The sequence below is a fragment of the Neoarthrinium moseri genome (genome assembly GCF_022829205.1).
Source record: "Neoarthrinium moseri strain CBS 164.80 chromosome Unknown scaffold95_Wmoseri_CBS_16480, whole genome shotgun sequence".
Classification (NCBI taxonomy): Eukaryota; Fungi; Ascomycota; class Sordariomycetes; order Amphisphaeriales; family Apiosporaceae; genus Neoarthrinium; species Neoarthrinium moseri.
The window spans coordinates 1-18,053 of record NW_026055209.1 but is presented as its reverse complement, the minus strand read 5'-3'; the positions used below and the strand labels follow the sequence as shown (position 1 = coordinate 18,053).

At 50.4% G+C, this 18,053-nt stretch overlaps 7 protein-coding genes across 7 annotated transcripts; 3 read left to right on the top strand and 4 right to left on the bottom strand.

Annotated features, from left to right (window-relative positions):
• Positions 1–1,116: 1,116 nt before the first annotated feature.
• JN550_012801 (uncharacterized protein) lies at positions 1,117–4,510 on the bottom strand (the record flags this gene model as incomplete). Its single annotated transcript, XM_049311316.1, has 4 exons — positions 1,117–3,414; positions 3,684–4,106; positions 4,172–4,263; positions 4,345–4,510. 4 exons carry the CDS (start codon positions 4,508–4,510, stop codon positions 1,117–1,119), a joined length of 2,979 nt encoding a protein of 992 aa, XP_049165202.1.
• Positions 4,511–5,418: 908 nt separating this feature from the next.
• On the bottom strand, positions 5,419–5,820 carry JN550_012800 (uncharacterized protein; the record flags this gene model as incomplete). Its single annotated transcript, XM_049311315.1, has 1 exon — positions 5,419–5,820. One exon carries the CDS (start codon positions 5,818–5,820, stop codon positions 5,419–5,421), a length of 402 nt encoding a protein of 133 aa, XP_049165201.1.
• Positions 5,821–6,293: 473 nt separating this feature from the next.
• JN550_012799 (uncharacterized protein) lies at positions 6,294–7,505 on the bottom strand (the record flags this gene model as incomplete). The annotated part of the gene is made up of 1 exon (XM_049311314.1): positions 6,294–7,505. One exon carries the CDS (start codon positions 7,503–7,505, stop codon positions 6,294–6,296), a length of 1,212 nt encoding a protein of 403 aa, XP_049165200.1.
• A 781-nt stretch (positions 7,506–8,286) lies between these two features.
• JN550_012798 (uncharacterized protein) lies at positions 8,287–9,275 on the top strand (the record flags this gene model as incomplete). Its single annotated transcript, XM_049311313.1, has 3 exons — positions 8,287–8,355; positions 8,406–8,416; positions 8,474–9,275. 3 exons carry the CDS (start codon positions 8,287–8,289, stop codon positions 9,273–9,275), a joined length of 882 nt encoding a protein of 293 aa, XP_049165199.1.
• A 2,421-nt stretch (positions 9,276–11,696) lies between these two features.
• Positions 11,697–12,698, top strand: JN550_012797 (uncharacterized protein; the record flags this gene model as incomplete). Its single annotated transcript, XM_049311312.1, has 1 exon — positions 11,697–12,698. The coding sequence occupies one exon, from the start codon at positions 11,697–11,699 to the stop codon at positions 12,696–12,698; it is 1,002 nt and encodes a 333-aa protein (XP_049165198.1).
• Positions 12,699–13,618: 920 nt separating this feature from the next.
• JN550_012796 (uncharacterized protein) lies at positions 13,619–14,866 on the bottom strand (the record flags this gene model as incomplete). The annotated part of the gene is made up of 1 exon (XM_049311311.1): positions 13,619–14,866. The coding sequence occupies one exon, from the start codon at positions 14,864–14,866 to the stop codon at positions 13,619–13,621; it is 1,248 nt and encodes a 415-aa protein (XP_049165197.1).
• A 602-nt stretch (positions 14,867–15,468) lies between these two features.
• On the top strand, positions 15,469–17,300 carry JN550_012795 (uncharacterized protein; the record flags this gene model as incomplete). The annotated part of the gene is made up of 2 exons (XM_049311310.1): positions 15,469–16,048; positions 16,096–17,300. 2 exons carry the CDS (start codon positions 15,469–15,471, stop codon positions 17,298–17,300), a joined length of 1,785 nt encoding a protein of 594 aa, XP_049165196.1.
• Positions 17,301–18,053: the final 753 nt, after the last annotated feature.

Here is an 18,053-nt window from a genome sequence, read left to right as displayed (position 1 = left end):
CAACAAAGCCGGCGCTTGGAATACCAACGAGGTATATCCGTTGATGTTATCCACAGCCAAAGTGGCAGGGTGCTTACCAGACCTCAAAAGCGAAGCCTTAAACTGGCTTCCAGTTGATCAGGCGGCGACAGCCGTCCTTGACATAGCACTATGCAACGACAAGCATACAATGGATCCGAAAAAAACTGGCATTGCTCAAAACACACGAGTATACCACGTCTTGAATTCATGTCATCGTCCAACTTGGCAAGAAATGCTTGACTGGCTACTGGATGAAACCGGGGATGGCTTCGATGTAGTCGCGCCCCTCGAGTGGGTAAAGCGTCTAGAATCAGGATTGAGGGTGCGAGCCCCAGGCCACCCATCACAGAAGCTACTCGGTTTCTGGAACGACAAGTATAGGAAAGATGGGGACATTTGTTCTCACCAGGCGGAAAACGGCGCCGACGAAGCGACATGGTGTAGGTATGAGACTTTGCATGCTGCGCAGATGTCGGAGGTCATTGCTCAGAGAAATCCTTTAAAGCGTGATCATGTCATAAAAATGTGGCATTGGATTTGTGCCAATGTATGTAGTAAGGACGAGCTAGAGGCATAATAACAAAACCTACTCGTAACTTACGCTAACCAGAATCAAACGTACCGTGCAGGTCTCGTTGGACCTCCGGTGACGGACCTTGAGTATTATTACTTAGTGTCGCAGTCCTTCCTACAGGAAATAGGAGGACAAGACTCAGTCTTGTATTCTTACAAGAGCTAGAGGAATACATTCTATCGTACCTGATCTTCGACCCCATTGTGATAGTAACGATATCTGCAGACTACATATTAACATAGGCTATCACGTGCAACGACAAACATGGAGGGTGCTACAAATTGCACTGGGCACTTGAATCACACTTAAATCATTATTTAATTCACGTCTTTATGCATGTGAACTTTTCGTAGAATTCCGATTGTTAGTGATTACCTAGGCAAGGGAGACATTCCTCCCAGTCGAGTTTTTTAAGAAAACCCTTAAACAGAGATGTGATTTGCTACAGTAGAAATTGTGAACACGAAGAATTGTAACTTGCCCATATAATATATTTGGATGCATTCCAAGTAATCTTCCTGTTACGCTTCTGCCATCCTTCCACATTGGGAGCATATCAGTCTCTGTCGGGTACCCACTTTCTTTGTCTTAAAATCACGACCGCCGCATTTGGAACACCTCAGGTCGTTGCCACCATCGCTGGTGCTGCCACTGGTCAAACCCTCACTGGTCAACGTGCTTACAACGCTTTCGTGACGTTCATATCCAGGACGAGCATCCGGAGGCGCCAGGCGGCTGGTATCGTGCGTCTTCAAGGGGACACTCTTCCTCCGACTGTTAAGGTCGCTTTTATCTGACTTGTCAGTCTGAGACCGCATCACGCGTGCACCCAAGCTCTTCCGGCGACCTTGATCCTCAGAGTCGTGGCCCATCGAGATTATCGGTGCTTCACTTGCAACTCGATTGTGTCTCTTCTCAGGGCCTTCAGACCCGTGACCACTATCTTCGGAAGGTTTACTCCCGATGCCACGCCACCGATTCAGGTTCCAGAACGAGTAACTAGCCCCAGCAGGGTCTAGTCGGAGGCCGCCATCGCTTTCATCATCAACACTCCTGAACGTGAAGCTTGGAGTGGGAGGCTGGAAGAATTTGTCGGTTGCATGAGGACGCTCATGCTCATGAGACTGGATACTGGGAGTTGGACTCATGGGTGGCAGGGATGGTGATGCTATTGAACTGGTATATGGCGGACGCCTGGCTTCGGAGGCCAAGTTCGTAGTGTTGGACGCTGTAGGGGTACGTGCCTTGGCAGGGCTGACGGATCGTTCACTGCGAGCCGGGGTCGCCATCGCGATCGAGCTAGGTCTTGACGAAGGTGTCCCTTCGATCCCCTGTCGCCACGACATGATGCGCTCCGAATTCACTTGGGGTGGTTGCGTGATCGATCCGCGGCGAGAATGAGGATCTCGGCTGCTGACACTCGTCTTGGTCATGATGCTACCAGTTCGTCCTAAAAGCCCGTCTCGGCCCAGCTTCCGTGAGAATGTTGAACCTGTCTCCCAGGTCTCATGCCGGCGTTTCACAAAGGCACAGTCTTGACGGAAAACTTTAATGATCCCGTCATGGTCACTTGTGACGATAATATTTCCATCAAGGTGTTTTGATCGGGCTTTGAACGCCGGCGTGCTTTCTGGTTTGGTGACCTTGGCTATATCGCACTCTGTTTCTTGTGGCAGCGTAGTCTGACTCGCGTTGGTTTCACCCTTACTGACCAGCGTGATTGGTGGCGGGTTGCAGAGTGTAAAGATCGGATCCTCCGACGCCTGTAAAAGCTGGCGCGTAACCGTCGGTGCAAACACAGCTTGCGTGACTATCGCAGAATGAGCTTCAAAGTACTCACATGGCCGCTTCTCCTTGTTATCACCCTGCGAGGGCCCAGTAGACCAGATGAAGGCCTTTCTGTCTTCGCTCCCGCATATGACATATTTTGCATCATCACTGAATGTGGCGCGTATTTGATTACACGAGTTTTCGTGGCCCTTGATTTTCATCTCCATGGCCTTGTCCCGAAGATTGTAAATTCGAATACGAGAGTCGTTCGACGTAACCAAGACTTTCACCTCCCCATCAGGAGCGTCAGGCGGAAACGCCATGGTATGAATACCCGTGATTTTACTGCCCTTTGCATTCTTGCCTCGCGATGACCGCACATACATCTGAGTCCCAAACTTTAGCCCTTCGGTCTCGTAGAACGTACATAGACCGTTAAGGCAGCCGGCGATGCATGTTTTCCCATCAGGAGAGAACGCAACGGCAGTGATCAGGTCAGAGATCTGGCTCGAATAAGCAACTGCCTTGTCCGGGATGCTCCAGAGCCTGAGAATGGAATCGAGGGAACCCGCGAGGAAGAATCGGTCGTCGCGTGGGTGAAATGCGATTGACGTGACGAAGTCTTTGTGCTTGAAGGTGCATAGACATTCCTGTCGGCTAATGTGCCACAATCGCACGGTCTTGTCCATTGACGAAGAGAGCAAGAAGTTGTTCTTGCTCCAGCTGAGATCCAGGATTTCACCAGTGTGACCTGCTAGCTCGCGGAGTGGGTGGGTTCGAAAAACAGGGGCGCTTAGGCGTTCGCCAGTGCTGCCAACATCACTACTGACTTCCTCTTCGTATGCTGTTCGGTCTCCAGATGTGGCAATAACCCCCCAAATGCGTACGATACGGTCGCGGCCGGCGGTGGCGAGATATTTACCGTCCTTGCTGAACTCCATGGCCCAAATAGGGCCACCATTGTTAATATCTCGATGACCAAACCCATGAACTGGCTGGACAGGGGCACCGTTGATGGCAGTATTCGCGTCCACGTGTTCCTTTGGTGGCTGTTATCAGGTAAGCTTGAGTTAAAAAGAGATTGAAAAGTAGAAAATGATATATACAGAGGCACCCAGCGGGTTTGGATTGTTGTGAGCCTTGCAAAGACTGTGGATGTAGCAGTCAACTTGGATCCCAGGCCGAGTCAGGCCGAGTCAGGCCAAATGGTTTACGCCAAATGGGGCATGGGGATAGATCCATATACGAAGTAGCATGGAAGGAACCAAGATGCCGGCTGTATTTCGCCGCAGTAAGTAAAACAGTGCAAATTTCTTACCTGAGTTCCGACTAGTTGTTGCGCAAGGAACATACGGTCAAATTCCTTCGCCTTCTTGCCATGAGCCCGAACCTTTATATACCGAGGTGGCTCCTTGTGGTGCGGAATATAGCCTGCACCACCTACAACGGAGGAGAAAGCTACCGCGTTCACGCCCTCGGTGCGCAGCTCGCTGATTTCGGATTCGTCATCGTACAAGTAGTCATCTTTCTTTTTGTTTCCAATCATACTCAGGCGGCTCAGGAACGAAGCCGGCTTCTTTTTGTCTTTTCCTGGCTCGAGCTGCGCCGTCGTTGCTTGCTTCGCCGAAAGATCAGAACTAGGTCTCGGGAGACCTTCATTGGCAGCAGGACTATCAGGCCTTCCGGCAGCTCGAAGTTTCGAAGGAATTGAATGATCGGTATTTGTTCGCACAAAGATATGCTACAATGCTCTTAGCCGCTAACTCTGCCCGCGAACCACAATGAGAATTCGAGAAGGAGACGAACGTGCGACAAAGGATCGATGGCTGGCTCTGAGGGCACTGCATCTTTGCGCGAGAGCTTGGCCGACCCTTTCTTGCCCGGAATTGTGCTGCCTGCTGCAGAAGTGAAGGATCGGTTAGCGTGGATGCGGCACATGCGAGGACGAGGGAGGGAATGTGGATCTTGGGCAATCTTACCTACGCCGTCCACTGCTGTTGGCGATCCGGGTCGCCCATTCGTAAGGATGTTTGCAAGAGCAGTCCCGGACGTGAGAGACGCCTTTCGCGGCGGTGCTCCCTGGTCTTCCTCATGAGCACCACGGGTGCCATGCTGGGCATCCGCGGTCAGGATCGAGCTCGACATCTCCCATGACTGAAGCCAGCGAAAGGCTTCTGGGGTGATATGAGTATGAAGATATCAAAGCCTGACCGTACACACAAGTGTTATGGCACGCGGTCGACATCCATTTTGGCGCACCGAGGCGCAGAATGCGACCAGCCTGCGAAGATACGGACCCCTTGAAACCCGAGGACGAATGCGAAAAATCCGTAAGCTCGGTACGGCGTAGTCTGGTCGTTGTCCGGTCTTGGCGTTCAGCGACTAGCCTTGTCAGTCCTCTGTGGGTAGTGGGGAAAGCAAGGACCCGAGCCGGAGAAGTCAGCTAGGAGGCCGGTGAACGGTGAAGAAGGATAACCTAGTGGATCACGGGTTTCGAAATGTGTGATTGTAGTAGTTGTTGTTACATGCCTAAGCTATGCGAATCGTGCCGTTATCTAAAGCAAGGCGTGGAGGAGGCTGCACCAAATCGCCGATCTACCCTCTAAAGAAAGCCATGACGTTGGCTCCTTTAGTGCGTCATACCGTGGGGTCCGTTCTGCGGCAGCGTCCGTACGATACTAAGGCTAGCGATGCATGCCCGTTACTATGCCCAGGTCCATCTACCTTGTTCAAGAAGAGTGACGGACAAAATGAAAATGGGGGAGCCGGAAATGGATTATAGTGGACATGTCGATTGAACAGGTACTTGAAAGAGTATTGCGCTTAGTCTCAAGGACGTTTAGATGGCCAGCCCTGGGTTTGTGCACTAAGCGCAATACTCTTTCAAGGTCTGCATTGGCTACAGCACTGATGACTGGCCCGCAAGTACGCATTGGGGTTGATTTTCGTATCAAGACGAATTGTAATACAACCCCCCTCGTGACCAAATTGCCTCGGCCCCCCTCCTCCAAGCCTCTTTGATCGGACCAGTATATCACATTGGCTGCTTCCAATCACCAGTCCTCGTCCTGTATCGCCTTGGTGATATCGCTGTCCCCGTCGTTCAGCTTCGCAACCTCGACCGCGATTTCATCCACCGCAGCCTTCAGCTTTGGTGGATTGGCCTGTCTGATTTCGTCGTATTCCTCGCCGTCCTTGATGAAAAGAAACGTTGGGATATTCGTAACACGATAGCGCGCAGCTACGTCGGGCACAGCATCCACATCGACCTTGGCGAAAGCAACCTTTCCCACTGCTGCATTCTTCGCTGCGTGTTGCTCATAGAGGGGTGCCATTGCCTTACATGGCCCACACCAGGTCGCGTAGAAGTCCGTTACCACATACTTGTTGTCCTTCAGCAGTTGGTTGAACTCGCTCGCACTAGCGATGTCCTTGACTTGAGACTGTTGCGCCATGGCTGTTGTTGTCGTCGAGCTTCTCGCGGGATCTTTGGCTCCGAAAACATAAAGAACCGTATGCCCCAGAGCCGGAGACAACTTTGAAGTTCAGTGCCGCTCTGGAAAGACGTCGAGTGCTGGCGTTCCAAGGGTGTGGATTGGTAAGCAGCCACGAAGAGAATAGCGCCGCACCCCGCGCTGTGGCACGTAGAGCTTCTAAGACACGGCGGTTGGCAGCGAGCAGGTAGTATTTTAGTGACGCTATCAACTAGAGACTCAGTAGTTGTTGGTTCTGTGGCAGTGCTCCCTAGACGACCTAGGGACTCTGAGGTACGTACTCTGCCAGATGGGTTTTCCCAATTACCGGGTCTACATTGATCGTTTTCATAAGGGTATCATTTGAATTTAGATCAGTATATCGCTCTATCTTTCTATGGCAGCCTGGGCAGGGTGCACCAGGTTACACGACGGTAGATCCTGTACGGAGGGCTTTATATGATCATGTCTCGTGTTTCATTTTCCTGTGATTCCTCTCCTGTATCGTCCTCGTCGAGATCATGGATGGGGTACGTCAATATCGCAGCGATGCCTCCCAGAGCGTCCAACCGCTGACCACTCTCATGATCGCTGCTCAGTATCCGAGCATCCCCACCGTCCTCTCGGACCTTGTCAACCATAGCCACATACCGTTTGCGGGTTGCGATATCCAGGCTGCGGAACAAGGAGTTGTTGATGAGGAGAACACCGCCACCGCGCCCAACAGCACCCTCAGTGACTGCCTTCTCCACCGTTGACGTGCCGTACCAGGCGCGCCCATCATCCTTTCGTAAGCGGTCGAATAGCTCATCCATAGCCCTGGTTTCTTTGGAGAACTTCATGTCCTTCATGGTGGCCAAGACCTCTTGACTCTTGAGGATCTCGTTCAAGCTGTGCAGATGGCCCGAGCTGGAATGCACGACAGTGGCATACTTGGCCATCGCGACCATGGCCTTGTCCCCTTTGCGAGTACCCTCCTCGCTGATGAACCTCTTGAAATCTCCAGCGACGAAGCCAGGGCTCGCCAGAAGTAGTGGGCGTGGCTTGGAAAAGTCGATACTCCGCATCAGAGTGCCCAGAGTCTTGTCGAAGAAGCGCTTCATGCCACTGCTCTGATCGGAGCTGGCGGCCCGCTTCTTTGGTATCGTACTCTCGACTCGCTGCTTCAGAATCGTCCGGTATTCGGTAATCAGACAAATGTTTGCAAACCCCTCCTGCATAACAACTGCAGCGACAGCCCCCTCCTTGTCCTGCTTGAGCGCCTCCTGCAGGGTCTCCTGGGCTACCGAGTCCCAGCCGTACTGCTTCCATATGGTGAATGGTCGGTTCAACTCCAGATCCAATGTGTGGTATTGCCCAATGTTGACAAAGCTGTTCTCTGAGATCACCGTCCCTGAGACGTGCAGCTGGGAGGCGCCCGTGTCGAAGAAGGTGGATGTGACTCGTATGGTGAGGTCGGTGTGGACTCGATGCGACTGCGTGCTCCCGGTGCTGGACTCGGTCGTGACTTTGCGGACAGCGTGCGCCTTGATGGTGTCTTCCGGGGATATCAGGTTGTTGGCGTGCCACATGTCTTCAGGCTCGATCGGCAAGAGCGTTACGCTTTGGCTGGCATCGCCAACGGACGAGTCCAGCCGCTGGGCGGACTTGGAACCGACCAGCTGCATTGCGAGCCCTCGGGAGTTTGATGGGCGACTTTGGCAAGATACTTTTCGTAGACAGACGGCGACGCCGATTGAATTCCAGCTCTTAGCGACTGGTTCTTGTATCTGTGTTGCTCGAGTTCGACGGCCGTGCCAGTAATTCCAGGACCGGTTAGTGTCGGAGGCGGGATTAATTAAATACTTGTGAGCCGGATGCGATATCAAATAAGGTGTTCGACTAAGCTGGGTCACAACGCGATTACAGCTCAAAGATTCTCATAAAGTTCCTCAAAGTTAAAAGTTAGGCTGCGATACCCCGCTGTCGTCACCGACGCTCGTGCGAGGTGCACTAATGGTGGGGGTTTATGCCAGCAGCTGGCGGCGCCTCATGAGCCAGAGCAGGCGGACCGTCGATCACTCGAGACACCCACTCCACGAGGTTCAGCAGCATCTCGCAACGATCAGCGACAACGACAGAGCGAAGTGAATGGCCTTTGTTGTAATACAGGCAGGCGGCCATGCATTCTGCTCAGGCAATGATCAACAGGACTGCATCAACCCGATTTCTGACTAGAATCCCCTTCAGACATACGGGAGTGCGAGCCGAAGTTCGGATTCCGAGATCTCCAGAAATGAATGAGTGGAGTTAGGTCCCCTCTGTATTCGTTATGTCCGACACGTTTCCCCTATAAATCGTACGCCACCCCGCCTTTACCGACGTCAATGTCCCAGTATGCTTTCGCGAACTCTTAGCATTCCACAGTCCCTTATAAGAACCCGACTCGCACTAGCAACCCATATCAACATGTCTATCACTATCAACTCTGCAGTGAAGCTCAACAGCGGATTTGAAATTCCATTGCTGGGATTTGGCGTGAGTGATGGTGTCTATCTCCTTGTTCAAGTTGGCTCATATTGAAACAGGTCTATCAAACGTGAGGACACCATATGCCGCCCAAACCTCTTTACCTTGTATTGGCTAACCTGACCAGTCCACCTGATGAGACAGAGAAGGCTTGCCTCGAGGCCTTCAAGGCCGGCTACAAGCACATTGATTCTGCCGTGATGTATCGCAATGAATCCGGTGCGGGATCTGCCATGAAGAAAAGCGGCATTCCCAGGTCAGATATCTTCTATACATCCAAGATCCCACAAATACCAAACAGTGGAAACGACTACGAGAAGACAAAGTCACAGGTCGACCTTAGCCTGAAGACTGCTAGTGTTGACTATATTGACCTCATGCTAATTCATGCACCCTACGGAGGGTCGGCGAACCGCAAGGGAGTATGGAAAGCGCTCGTCGAGGCTGTGGAAGAAGGCAAAATTCGCAGCATCGGAGTGAGCAATTACGGGATCCACCATCTCGACGAGTTGGAGACCCACATTGCCGAGCTGGAAGAGGAGCGAGGTGGCAAGGGAAAAGGCGGTGTCATATCCGTGGCTCAATACGAAGTCCATCCATGGTGTGCCCGAACTGACATCGCTGAATGGTGCGCCAAGAGAAACATTGTTCTCGAGGCCTACTGCCCCGTGGTGAGAGGCAAAAAGTTTGACGACCCAGAAGTGAAGAAGCTATCAGAGAAGTACGGGAAGACCCCTGCACAGATTCTCATCCGATGGAGCCTCCAGAAAGGATATGTCCCTCTGCCTAAGAGCGTGACGCCGAGTAGAATTCAGGAAAATGCTGAAGTTTATGATTTCTCATTGACTGATTCCGAGGTTGCCGGGTTGGAATCTCCGGAGTATAGCCCTATCGCTTGGGACCCAACCAAGTCAGCGCTGGATAACTAGACTTTTGGTCGTTCAGATTCATGATTGTTTCGCTATTTGAGACTTCTGGTAGACTGCAGGGTTTCAATACACTCCACAGAACGATGTACAAGAGGTTCTGCCCCTCGTCAGACGAGTTGTCATTCTGGTTCATGCTCGTCAGAGTCAGTACTTCTTGTGACCAACGATCTTAGCTTCTAAATCCATAGATCATTTCCCGCCCTTTTGCCTGCCTGCCACCACGTGAAACTCAGCATTACCGCAACGGTGTCACTCACAAGGTCGGCTTGATTTGGGAGCACAATGTACTTAGTGTAGTTCATCCTTGGCGAAAAGTTTGGCATGCCGCACAACGGTGAATAGGATCCACTGAAATTACCGGAGCCATCAGTTGCTCGTATGTTAGTCTTTGTAATGAGGAGGTTTACTGAACCTCATTGACATGAATTGTGTTATAAGACATGACCACACTGCATCAGACTTATTGCACGGTTTAAGTGGGAAGCGCTCTGCAAATTGACGCCCCCTAACATTTCCTTTAAGCTGACTTTCGCCGCGCAGTTGTGGGTAACAAGACATACGTCTAGGGATTATATATGTAGTTAGGACTCAAAGTCCAGAGCCACTGGCGAAAGTCACTGAGAATTCTAAATATTCTCGCCGCGAGAAAATAGAATCTTTAGTACGTAATAGTCTAAGATATTAATATGCTATGTTTAGTTTAACTGTTTTGGCTCGGCATACTCAAGACGACCATTCAGGCACGTAGAACTGCATGCCCTGTGACTTTTTTCCCTGTCTTTTTCCTTGTCTTTTTCCTTTGCGACTCTATGAGAAATCCCAGGCAAGCCAAGCCCACATGTTAACTTACTCTTTGAATATTCTTCTCTGAAGCTTAAAACCGGCGATTATAATGCAGTATTGCGGGGGGCATCGCATCATAAATGCAAGTGAGGGACGTTTGAGGCTGGGGGCGTGAGCCGCTGGACGGAAAATGCCGGCTACGCGTCACAGTTCCAAAGCTCATCTTTGTGCCGAGGCCAAGCACAGTTACGGCAACGGCGGAGAACTAAAAGTCAATGGAAATGGAACTATGGCAACTAGTTCAGTTTGCTAGCGTCACCATGGCTCTCTCTCGTGATTTAACTATGGCTTCTCCTGAAAGTCTGGCATCTGGCGACCGGACACCCGAAATCTTATTTCTCTGTAAATAACAGGTTGTGTCCGCGCCCCGGAAAGGCGGACGCGGTGGTGCCGCTGGAGTGAAGGAGTCATGGATGGTCTCCCAGCTATTAGCCTCGCGTCAATCGTGATTGGATTCATATCCTTCAGTCTCACTCTTCTTATTTGGCTGAACGCCTTTTGGCAGGCATTCTTGACACTCGGCCATGCACCTGCGCAAATCCAGGATGAACTATCACTGCTACGACAGCGACTGTATGAGGAGCTTGAATACCTGAGGAGGCTTCGCAGGCGAGAGCGGCGCCCCTCAATAAGACGCCACGACAATTACCGCACGAAGGTCAAAGATGTTTACGGAGAATCCGGTCCCGTTCGAGTACTGACGGACGCGATCAAGGATCTGATCCGCGAATTTAAGGCATACGAGGCACCATTTCTTGTGATACCCGGAAAAACAGACGAGCGCAGAGAGAAAGACCTCGAATGGAGCTTTGACGCAACGCGACAGCACTACCAGTGTGATCTGCCTCGAAGGCTTATTTGGCTGAGATTTCGTGGGGGTGTTACGGCTATTTCTACTAAACTCGAACGAATGCAAACGCATAGAGCTGCTACGGAGAGCACGGAATGCCGGATGCTCCTAATGGATACAATGGGTCTTGTGCGCGAGTGTGAGGAGAGACTCATCGATATGACAGACAGAATTAGAGCTGTTGAAGACAGGTTGTTAGGTGCAAGAGTCATCCGAGGCCATCTGCATTAATAATCACAGCCTGTAGCCATTGTAAATAATAGACGCCTCAAAGCTCACTACCTCATCAACCAGATGTAGCAGAGAGAAGCTGCAATCTCTCGAATAGTATATACGAGGCTATCTACTTTTATAATTGGAAGCATGACGAAATTAACCATTCATCACTCTAGGGACTCTATGCAGTTGCGAAAGTCAGGTATTCATGGCTTGGATAAGAGAAGCGAACGACCAGGTCCACCAACACCGATCTGAAGGGCTAATTTCTGTGGTAAGATCGGCCACCTTGTTTAATTGGACTCGGGTGTTCCGTTGTTACAACCGTTAAGCCCCGAGGCTCGGTTAGTAGCCCTGGAGTTATGGAACACGGCGTTAAGAGCCTACGTAAACCCCGCGACACTAAACAATTATCCGGTCCTTTTACAAGAGTTAAATAGATAGCGACGCGTGCGCTTTGGAGCCGTTATCTAACAGCACTCAGTCGTGACATTGGTTGATCTTATTCTAAGATGTCGTCTTCCATTGCGGTTCGCCCCATCATCACCCTCGAGGAGCACTTCCTCTCTGAGGCTGCCACCTCTCATCCAAATGCCCGCAATCTGAGCTTCAAGGCCATCCCGGGGCTCTTTAATCAGTTTACTGAGCTCGGGCCAAAGCGGATCGCGGATATGGACGCCGGCCAGGTGACTTTGCAGGTCATCTCTCACGGACCGGGCGACCTGTCCCCGGAGCTGTGTCGAGAGTGCAACGACCAGCTAGCCGGAGCTGTGCGGTCGAACCCCGGAAGATTCGCCGGGTTCGCCGAGCTGGCTATGGACGAGCCCGAAGAGGCCGCGAAGGAGCTGCGTCGGACCTGCTCTGGTGACATGAACGGGGTGAAGTTCGTAGGCGCTCTGGTAGACAGCCACACGGAGGGAGGGCGGTACTATGACGGTCCCGAGTTTGATGTGCTATGGACTGAGGCGACGAAGCTGGATGTTCCAATCTATATCCATCCCACCTGGCCATCAGAGCGACTTTTCACCGCGTACAAATCGCCCCATCTCTCAGACGAGGTGACGACATCGATCCTTGCGTTTGGGTTCGGCTGGCATAGCGACGTCGCGTTGCACGTGTTAAGGCTGTATGCGTCCGGCGTGTTCGATCGTTTCCCCACGTTGAAGATCATTATCGGGCATATGGGCGAGATGATCCCGTACATGCTCCAACGCATCGAGCGCGTGTCTTCGCGCTGGGGCAAGCAGCGATCGTTCCGGAAGGTATGGGATAACAACCTCTGGTTGACGACGAGTGGGAACTGGGCACTGGACCCCCTGGCGTGTATTCTTCGCAATACGAAGCGGGACAGAATCATGTACAGCGTCGACTATCCCTTCGCCAAGAGCCGTGACGGGCTTAAGTGGTTAGAGATGCTAGAGGAGAGCGGCATGGTCAGCGAGGAGGAGCTGGAAGGCATCCGCTGGAAGAATGCGGCCAGCTTGTTACGACTAGATGTAAAGTCTACGGCTTAAGCAGGAGAATAATGGCAGTAAAGGCACTTAAACTCAGCCGCCATACTGTTCTACCTTGAATTAACACTCGCCACTCTTCTTGGTCCCTGGTTTTTAGTGACAGGCAATAATGAGTGTCCTAGTCGATCTATTCAATCTCGAATTCGCCTCCTCTGTCATGCTAGCTGTGCTAAGGTGTATCATCTAGGTCTCACAGGTCCTACGGTACCGTACGTCCACCCTTACCCTTTAGAAATTGGTAGCGTAGTTGATGATGCAAAAACTCTCCCTCGATGCTAAAAGAAGCGATGAAAGTATATGGACTTGTCAACTAGCTCAAGACGCCTTAAGATATATTGGCTACAATACTGCCAACTACAAGCCAAACATGTTGAACGATACCCGACTTGCAGCTTCTCGACTTCTATTCCAATCTGCCCTATCCTAACCTTTATCAGCTTTTTATACGCGATAATCTAAGCGGGGTATATGTTGATCCTCGTGCAGAGTTTCGAGACGTACTGCCTCACGCACAACTTGCTCTTTCATCTTTTAATATACAGAATATATTTCCATCGATTCCGGGTCCCGTCGACGTAAGTGTTGTCGGTACGCGGCCGCTCGAAAGTCAGAGGACGTCCACCTTTCAAATTTGTAATGATATACACTTGGATTTCGAAGAGTATTTAGTCTCCCAGAACTCTAATGATGGCTACCTAATGCCTCTATTGCGCGATAGGGTCGGAGTTGATTTGATTCAAAGTTCGGAAATGATATAACCAGGACCTTAGGAGCTTGATAAATCGAGTCCCATGGATAGCACCAACGTAGACTACCATGGAGACGCAACACATCGGATGGTGCATCCTCTGTACGAGCATACAGCTGAAAAAGCATTTCTTTAGCATGGCTCTATTATTTACTACAACTAGATGGTTTCTTCAAGGTATCCTTCCCACAACTGATGCAGGATCAAAACTGCTGCCGGGCTTTGACACGCCACCTTGTGCCAGCGCAATCTCACCATGCTCGTCGTCGGCAGCAAAGAATGCAGCAGAGTGGAATGGTGAGCCAAGGAAGCAACCGCTGACGCCAACGCTCATGGCGCAGTAGCCGGGCTCACCATAGTCGACTCGGGCGTATGCGCGCAGAGGTGTCTTGACAGTGACGGAAGTCCCATCCACCACACCTGGGAAAGTCAGGTCAACGGTGATGTTGGTAGGGATGGTGTCGCATGTCCCGTTCCATGAGGTGTAGCCAATGGGACTGGTGATGATGCCTGTGATGTTCTCAAAGAGGTCGTTCTCTGCATAGGCGATCGGGATAGTGTCGTCGTGAGTACCCGAGTCCAGCTGGCAGTATGTTACCGAGTCGGTCTGGGTAAAGGTATGGCCATTGATGGAAACAGTAGGCATCTCGGTAAAGTAGCCCACGTTTGCGCCGCCTGGGACAACAGTCTTGACCTTGACCAGGTCGCCCGAGTACTTGGAGGTGTCGATACCACCAATGAGGCCATTGCCGGTGTAGGGGGCGAGCGGATCCTCGGGTGCCTCATCAAACCACATGCTCTGTACTGAGGCACCAATAATTCCGCGATCCAGCAAATCCTGGCGCACCGAAGGCCCTGTGGTGTTGCGACCGGCGCCTTGGTAGAAAGGAGAGACACCCAATATGCCGAGGTCATATAGAGGAGCATATGAGCAGGTCGTATCCCTGATTCGCTGGGTCAAGAAATCCACGAGCTCGACGCGAGTGTTCTCCAGTGTGTAGGACAGCCCATCATCGTTGACAAAGATAAAAGTGTCATTGATCGTGACAGAGCCGCCGTAGATCTTGTCGGCACCACCATAGATATATGTGGCAGGGTGGTCTACTGGTTGTGAGGCGGTTGTCGACAACTTGTAGTCAAACAAGTCGGACTCGGGTACACTCGCATTGCATTGCCCGCGCACTCCGATATTCGAAGAGCCCCAATTATCAATTGCACCTGGACCAAATACGAAAAAGTTTTCGCTACCACTATCGTAGACCACAGGAATAGTGGTGTTGGTCTCGGGTTTCGTAAGAGTAGTGTGAATCTTCTCGTTATTGCCGTACAGCAGAGTCAAAGGAAAATGAACGGTTGGTACATTGTCGGCTGCGACCAGGCCAGAGGCAGCGCTGGCTGCTGCGATAATGGAGGACTTCATCGCAACGATATCTGCGCTGGTGATGGAAGTGATGAATGAGAACTGGTGGAGCCTTGGTTACATGGTGGTAGTCTAGAGTTCGCGACGGCGTTCACCGTGATTTAAGTAGTCAAAGCCAAACCAGTCTCCTAGTCAAGCCGATGGCTAGTCGTCCAAGCGATCCTTGGCTGTCAGGGGCCGGCATACGAGCGACGGGACTATCCTCGTGTTGGGATGACTGACATCATATTAGCGTCCTAATGGCAGATAGCAGTGCCGAATTGCTGTTAATATAAGCTCAAAGGGGAAGCTTAATTTTCTAGGCTTTGCGGTTTCATCAAGGATCGTCGTTAATTTGGGGTGCTTAATACGAGAACTGTCTACGTCAAAGTGGGTTACCCAAGCTGAAAGCGGGCAGGTGTAATTTCGTTCCCCCGGTTCTGGTCAATGCAGCTAGCCGAATGTAACGGCCTGGGCCGAAATACGAGCTGGGACATTCACGACTCATGAAATGATTCCAATGCCCACTAACGAACTTTCCACCCTGATAAGACGTCGACGGCCTGGAGTTTTGACAACATGGCGGTAGGCCGCAACGTCTTCCATCACTATCGTCCCGAACCATGCTGCGATTCCTCAGTGCCCTCGTTCTCGTTCGAGTTGTGCTTGCATCGCCAGCCGCTCTTACCAATGTGCTCGAGACGGCTATTGTCCCTCAAGACTGGAAGTTGATCGGCCCGGCGGAAGGATCATTATACGTGCAGCTCTCGGTGGCACTCGCTCAACCTGGCCTGGGCGAGCTCAAAAAGCGTCTTGCCGATACGAGCAACATCAAAAATTCCGAGTTTGGCAAGCACCTGACAAAACTCCAAGTTGAACAATACTCGAGCCCTCGTGATGACACTGTCAGTTCCGTCGTTGGGTGGTTGACTGGGTCCAATGTTGAGGAAATCCGTGCCGAGTCAGCATGGGTGCATTTTGCAGGGCCTGTTGAGACGATGAATGAAATACTCAAATGCGAGTTCAATCAATACGTATCGCCCAGCGGGAATTTGGTTCTAAGGGCGCTGGAGTACAGCATCCCAAATCACCTCGCAGGGGACATTCAGTTCATATACCCAACTACCCAATTTGTCGAGGCCAGCAAAGTCAAACCAGTGCAGGAGCTCGCGACTCAGGACCTGATACGCCGACAGGCTCAGAGTAAGTTGAATGCAAATTTCCCGAGACCTTGTGTTGATTCCAGATAGGCACTCCCTCTTGCCATGATTATGTTACGCCCGACTGTCTGGTCGATCTTTACAACATCACATATATCCCCCCTGACGCCTTGTCGGGCAGCACACTAGGTATAGCTGGATTCCTCGAAGAGTATCCTACCCAAGCCGGCATGCACCAATTTCTCCAGGATCACAGCCCAAGACGCAACGCCTCCGGCTACAGCGCCGATTACAACTTTACAATTACCTCGGTCAATGGAGGGAACACAACCGATACGGGATCTGGTGGAGAAGCCATGCTTGACACCTTCTACACTCTGCCTTTCACACAGCCTTTACCCGTTGCTTATCTCTCGACGGGTGGAAGAGGCCCCTATATCGGGCCCGATGGATCCAACATGACCGATAGTCCGTCCAATGTTAACGAACCATGGATCGAGTTCTTGGAGTATCTGTTGGCCTTGGATGATGATACGCTGCCCAAGGTCTTGTCCATAAGCTACACCGACGACGAGCAGTCCACCCCAAAGCCCTTCGCTTTCAAAATCTGTGACATGTTTATGCAGCTCGGCGCTCGAGGCGTCTCGGTGCTTGTTGCATCGGGTGATGGAGGTGCTGATGGAAACGGCCAGAACTTGCAGTGCGCCGCCAATGACGGCCCACTGAAGGGCCAAAATCGCTTTCTCTCGACATTCCCTGCTTCTTGTCCGTATGTAACATCGATTGGCGCGACAGCATTGTACGTGCCCTTCGAGCCGACGTCATGGTCTAGTGGCGGTTTTTCCGAGTACTTCGAAACGCCGGAGTGGCAGAAGAATTTCACACAACAGTATATCAACAACATTGGTGATCAGCACGCAGGATGGTATAACGCAAGTGGTCGGGGTGTTCCTGACTTGACATTGGTAGGAGTCCGTTACTTGATTGGCGGCTCCGGAAGATCAGCCTATACGGCAAAGGGCACGAGTGCCAGCACGCCGGTGTGGGCTTCCATGATCACCCTCATTAACGACCACCGGCTTCGGGCTGGGAAGCCAACACTGGGCTGGCTCAACCCACTTCTCTACACAGATGAGGTTCGTAGTACTCTAGTGGACCTTACCTCTGGCAGAACAGGCGGTTGTACGTATGGAGATGGGCAAGTTGAAACTGGATGGGATGCCCTCAATGGATGGGACCCTGCCACTGGCTTAGGCGCACCAAACTTTAAGAAATTGTTAGAACTTCTAGGCTAGTTTGATATATCTTAATCTTAAACCTTATTAACTAATCAATTTATTTTTAATATTTTAATTATTCACTCTCCCTCGTTTAAATAAATAATCCCGTCGCTTTAATAATTATAACCGGTCGCCCGGTGATTAATACTAACCATCTTTATACTTATCTTACTTATAAATTAGGGTTAAAGGTTTGAAAATTCTTACTTTTTTAAAAGGATTTTTAAAACATTACCCCACTTTTCTTTAATTTAATTGAAATAAATACGATTTTTTCTCACTTTTTAAAAAAGATTTCTAAAATATTACCCCGCTTTTTTAATTAATAATTGAATTTTCTCAGAAAAAAAAAAGACGAATACTACGGGATTCGAACCCGCGTCTTCCCTTTAGTTAAAAAGGCGCTTTACTATTAAACTAAGTATCCCATTTATTTTCCTCCCCTTTTTCGTTATAGATTTATCCATTATAATTTTATATATCACTTTATTATTATATAATATTTAAATTGTAATGTTATATCTTTTAATTTCACGTTATATTAAATTCTCACTTTTTTAAAAAGATTTTTAAAACATTACCCCGCTTTTTCAATTTAATTATAATAAATACACTTTTTTTCTCGCTTTTTTAAAAAGATTTCTAAAACATTACCCCGCTTTTTCAATTGGTAATTAAATATATTATAATAAATACCCTTTTTCTCGCTTTTTTAAAATCATTTCTAAAACATTAGGTTAGGGTTAGGGTTAGGGTTAGGGTTAGGGT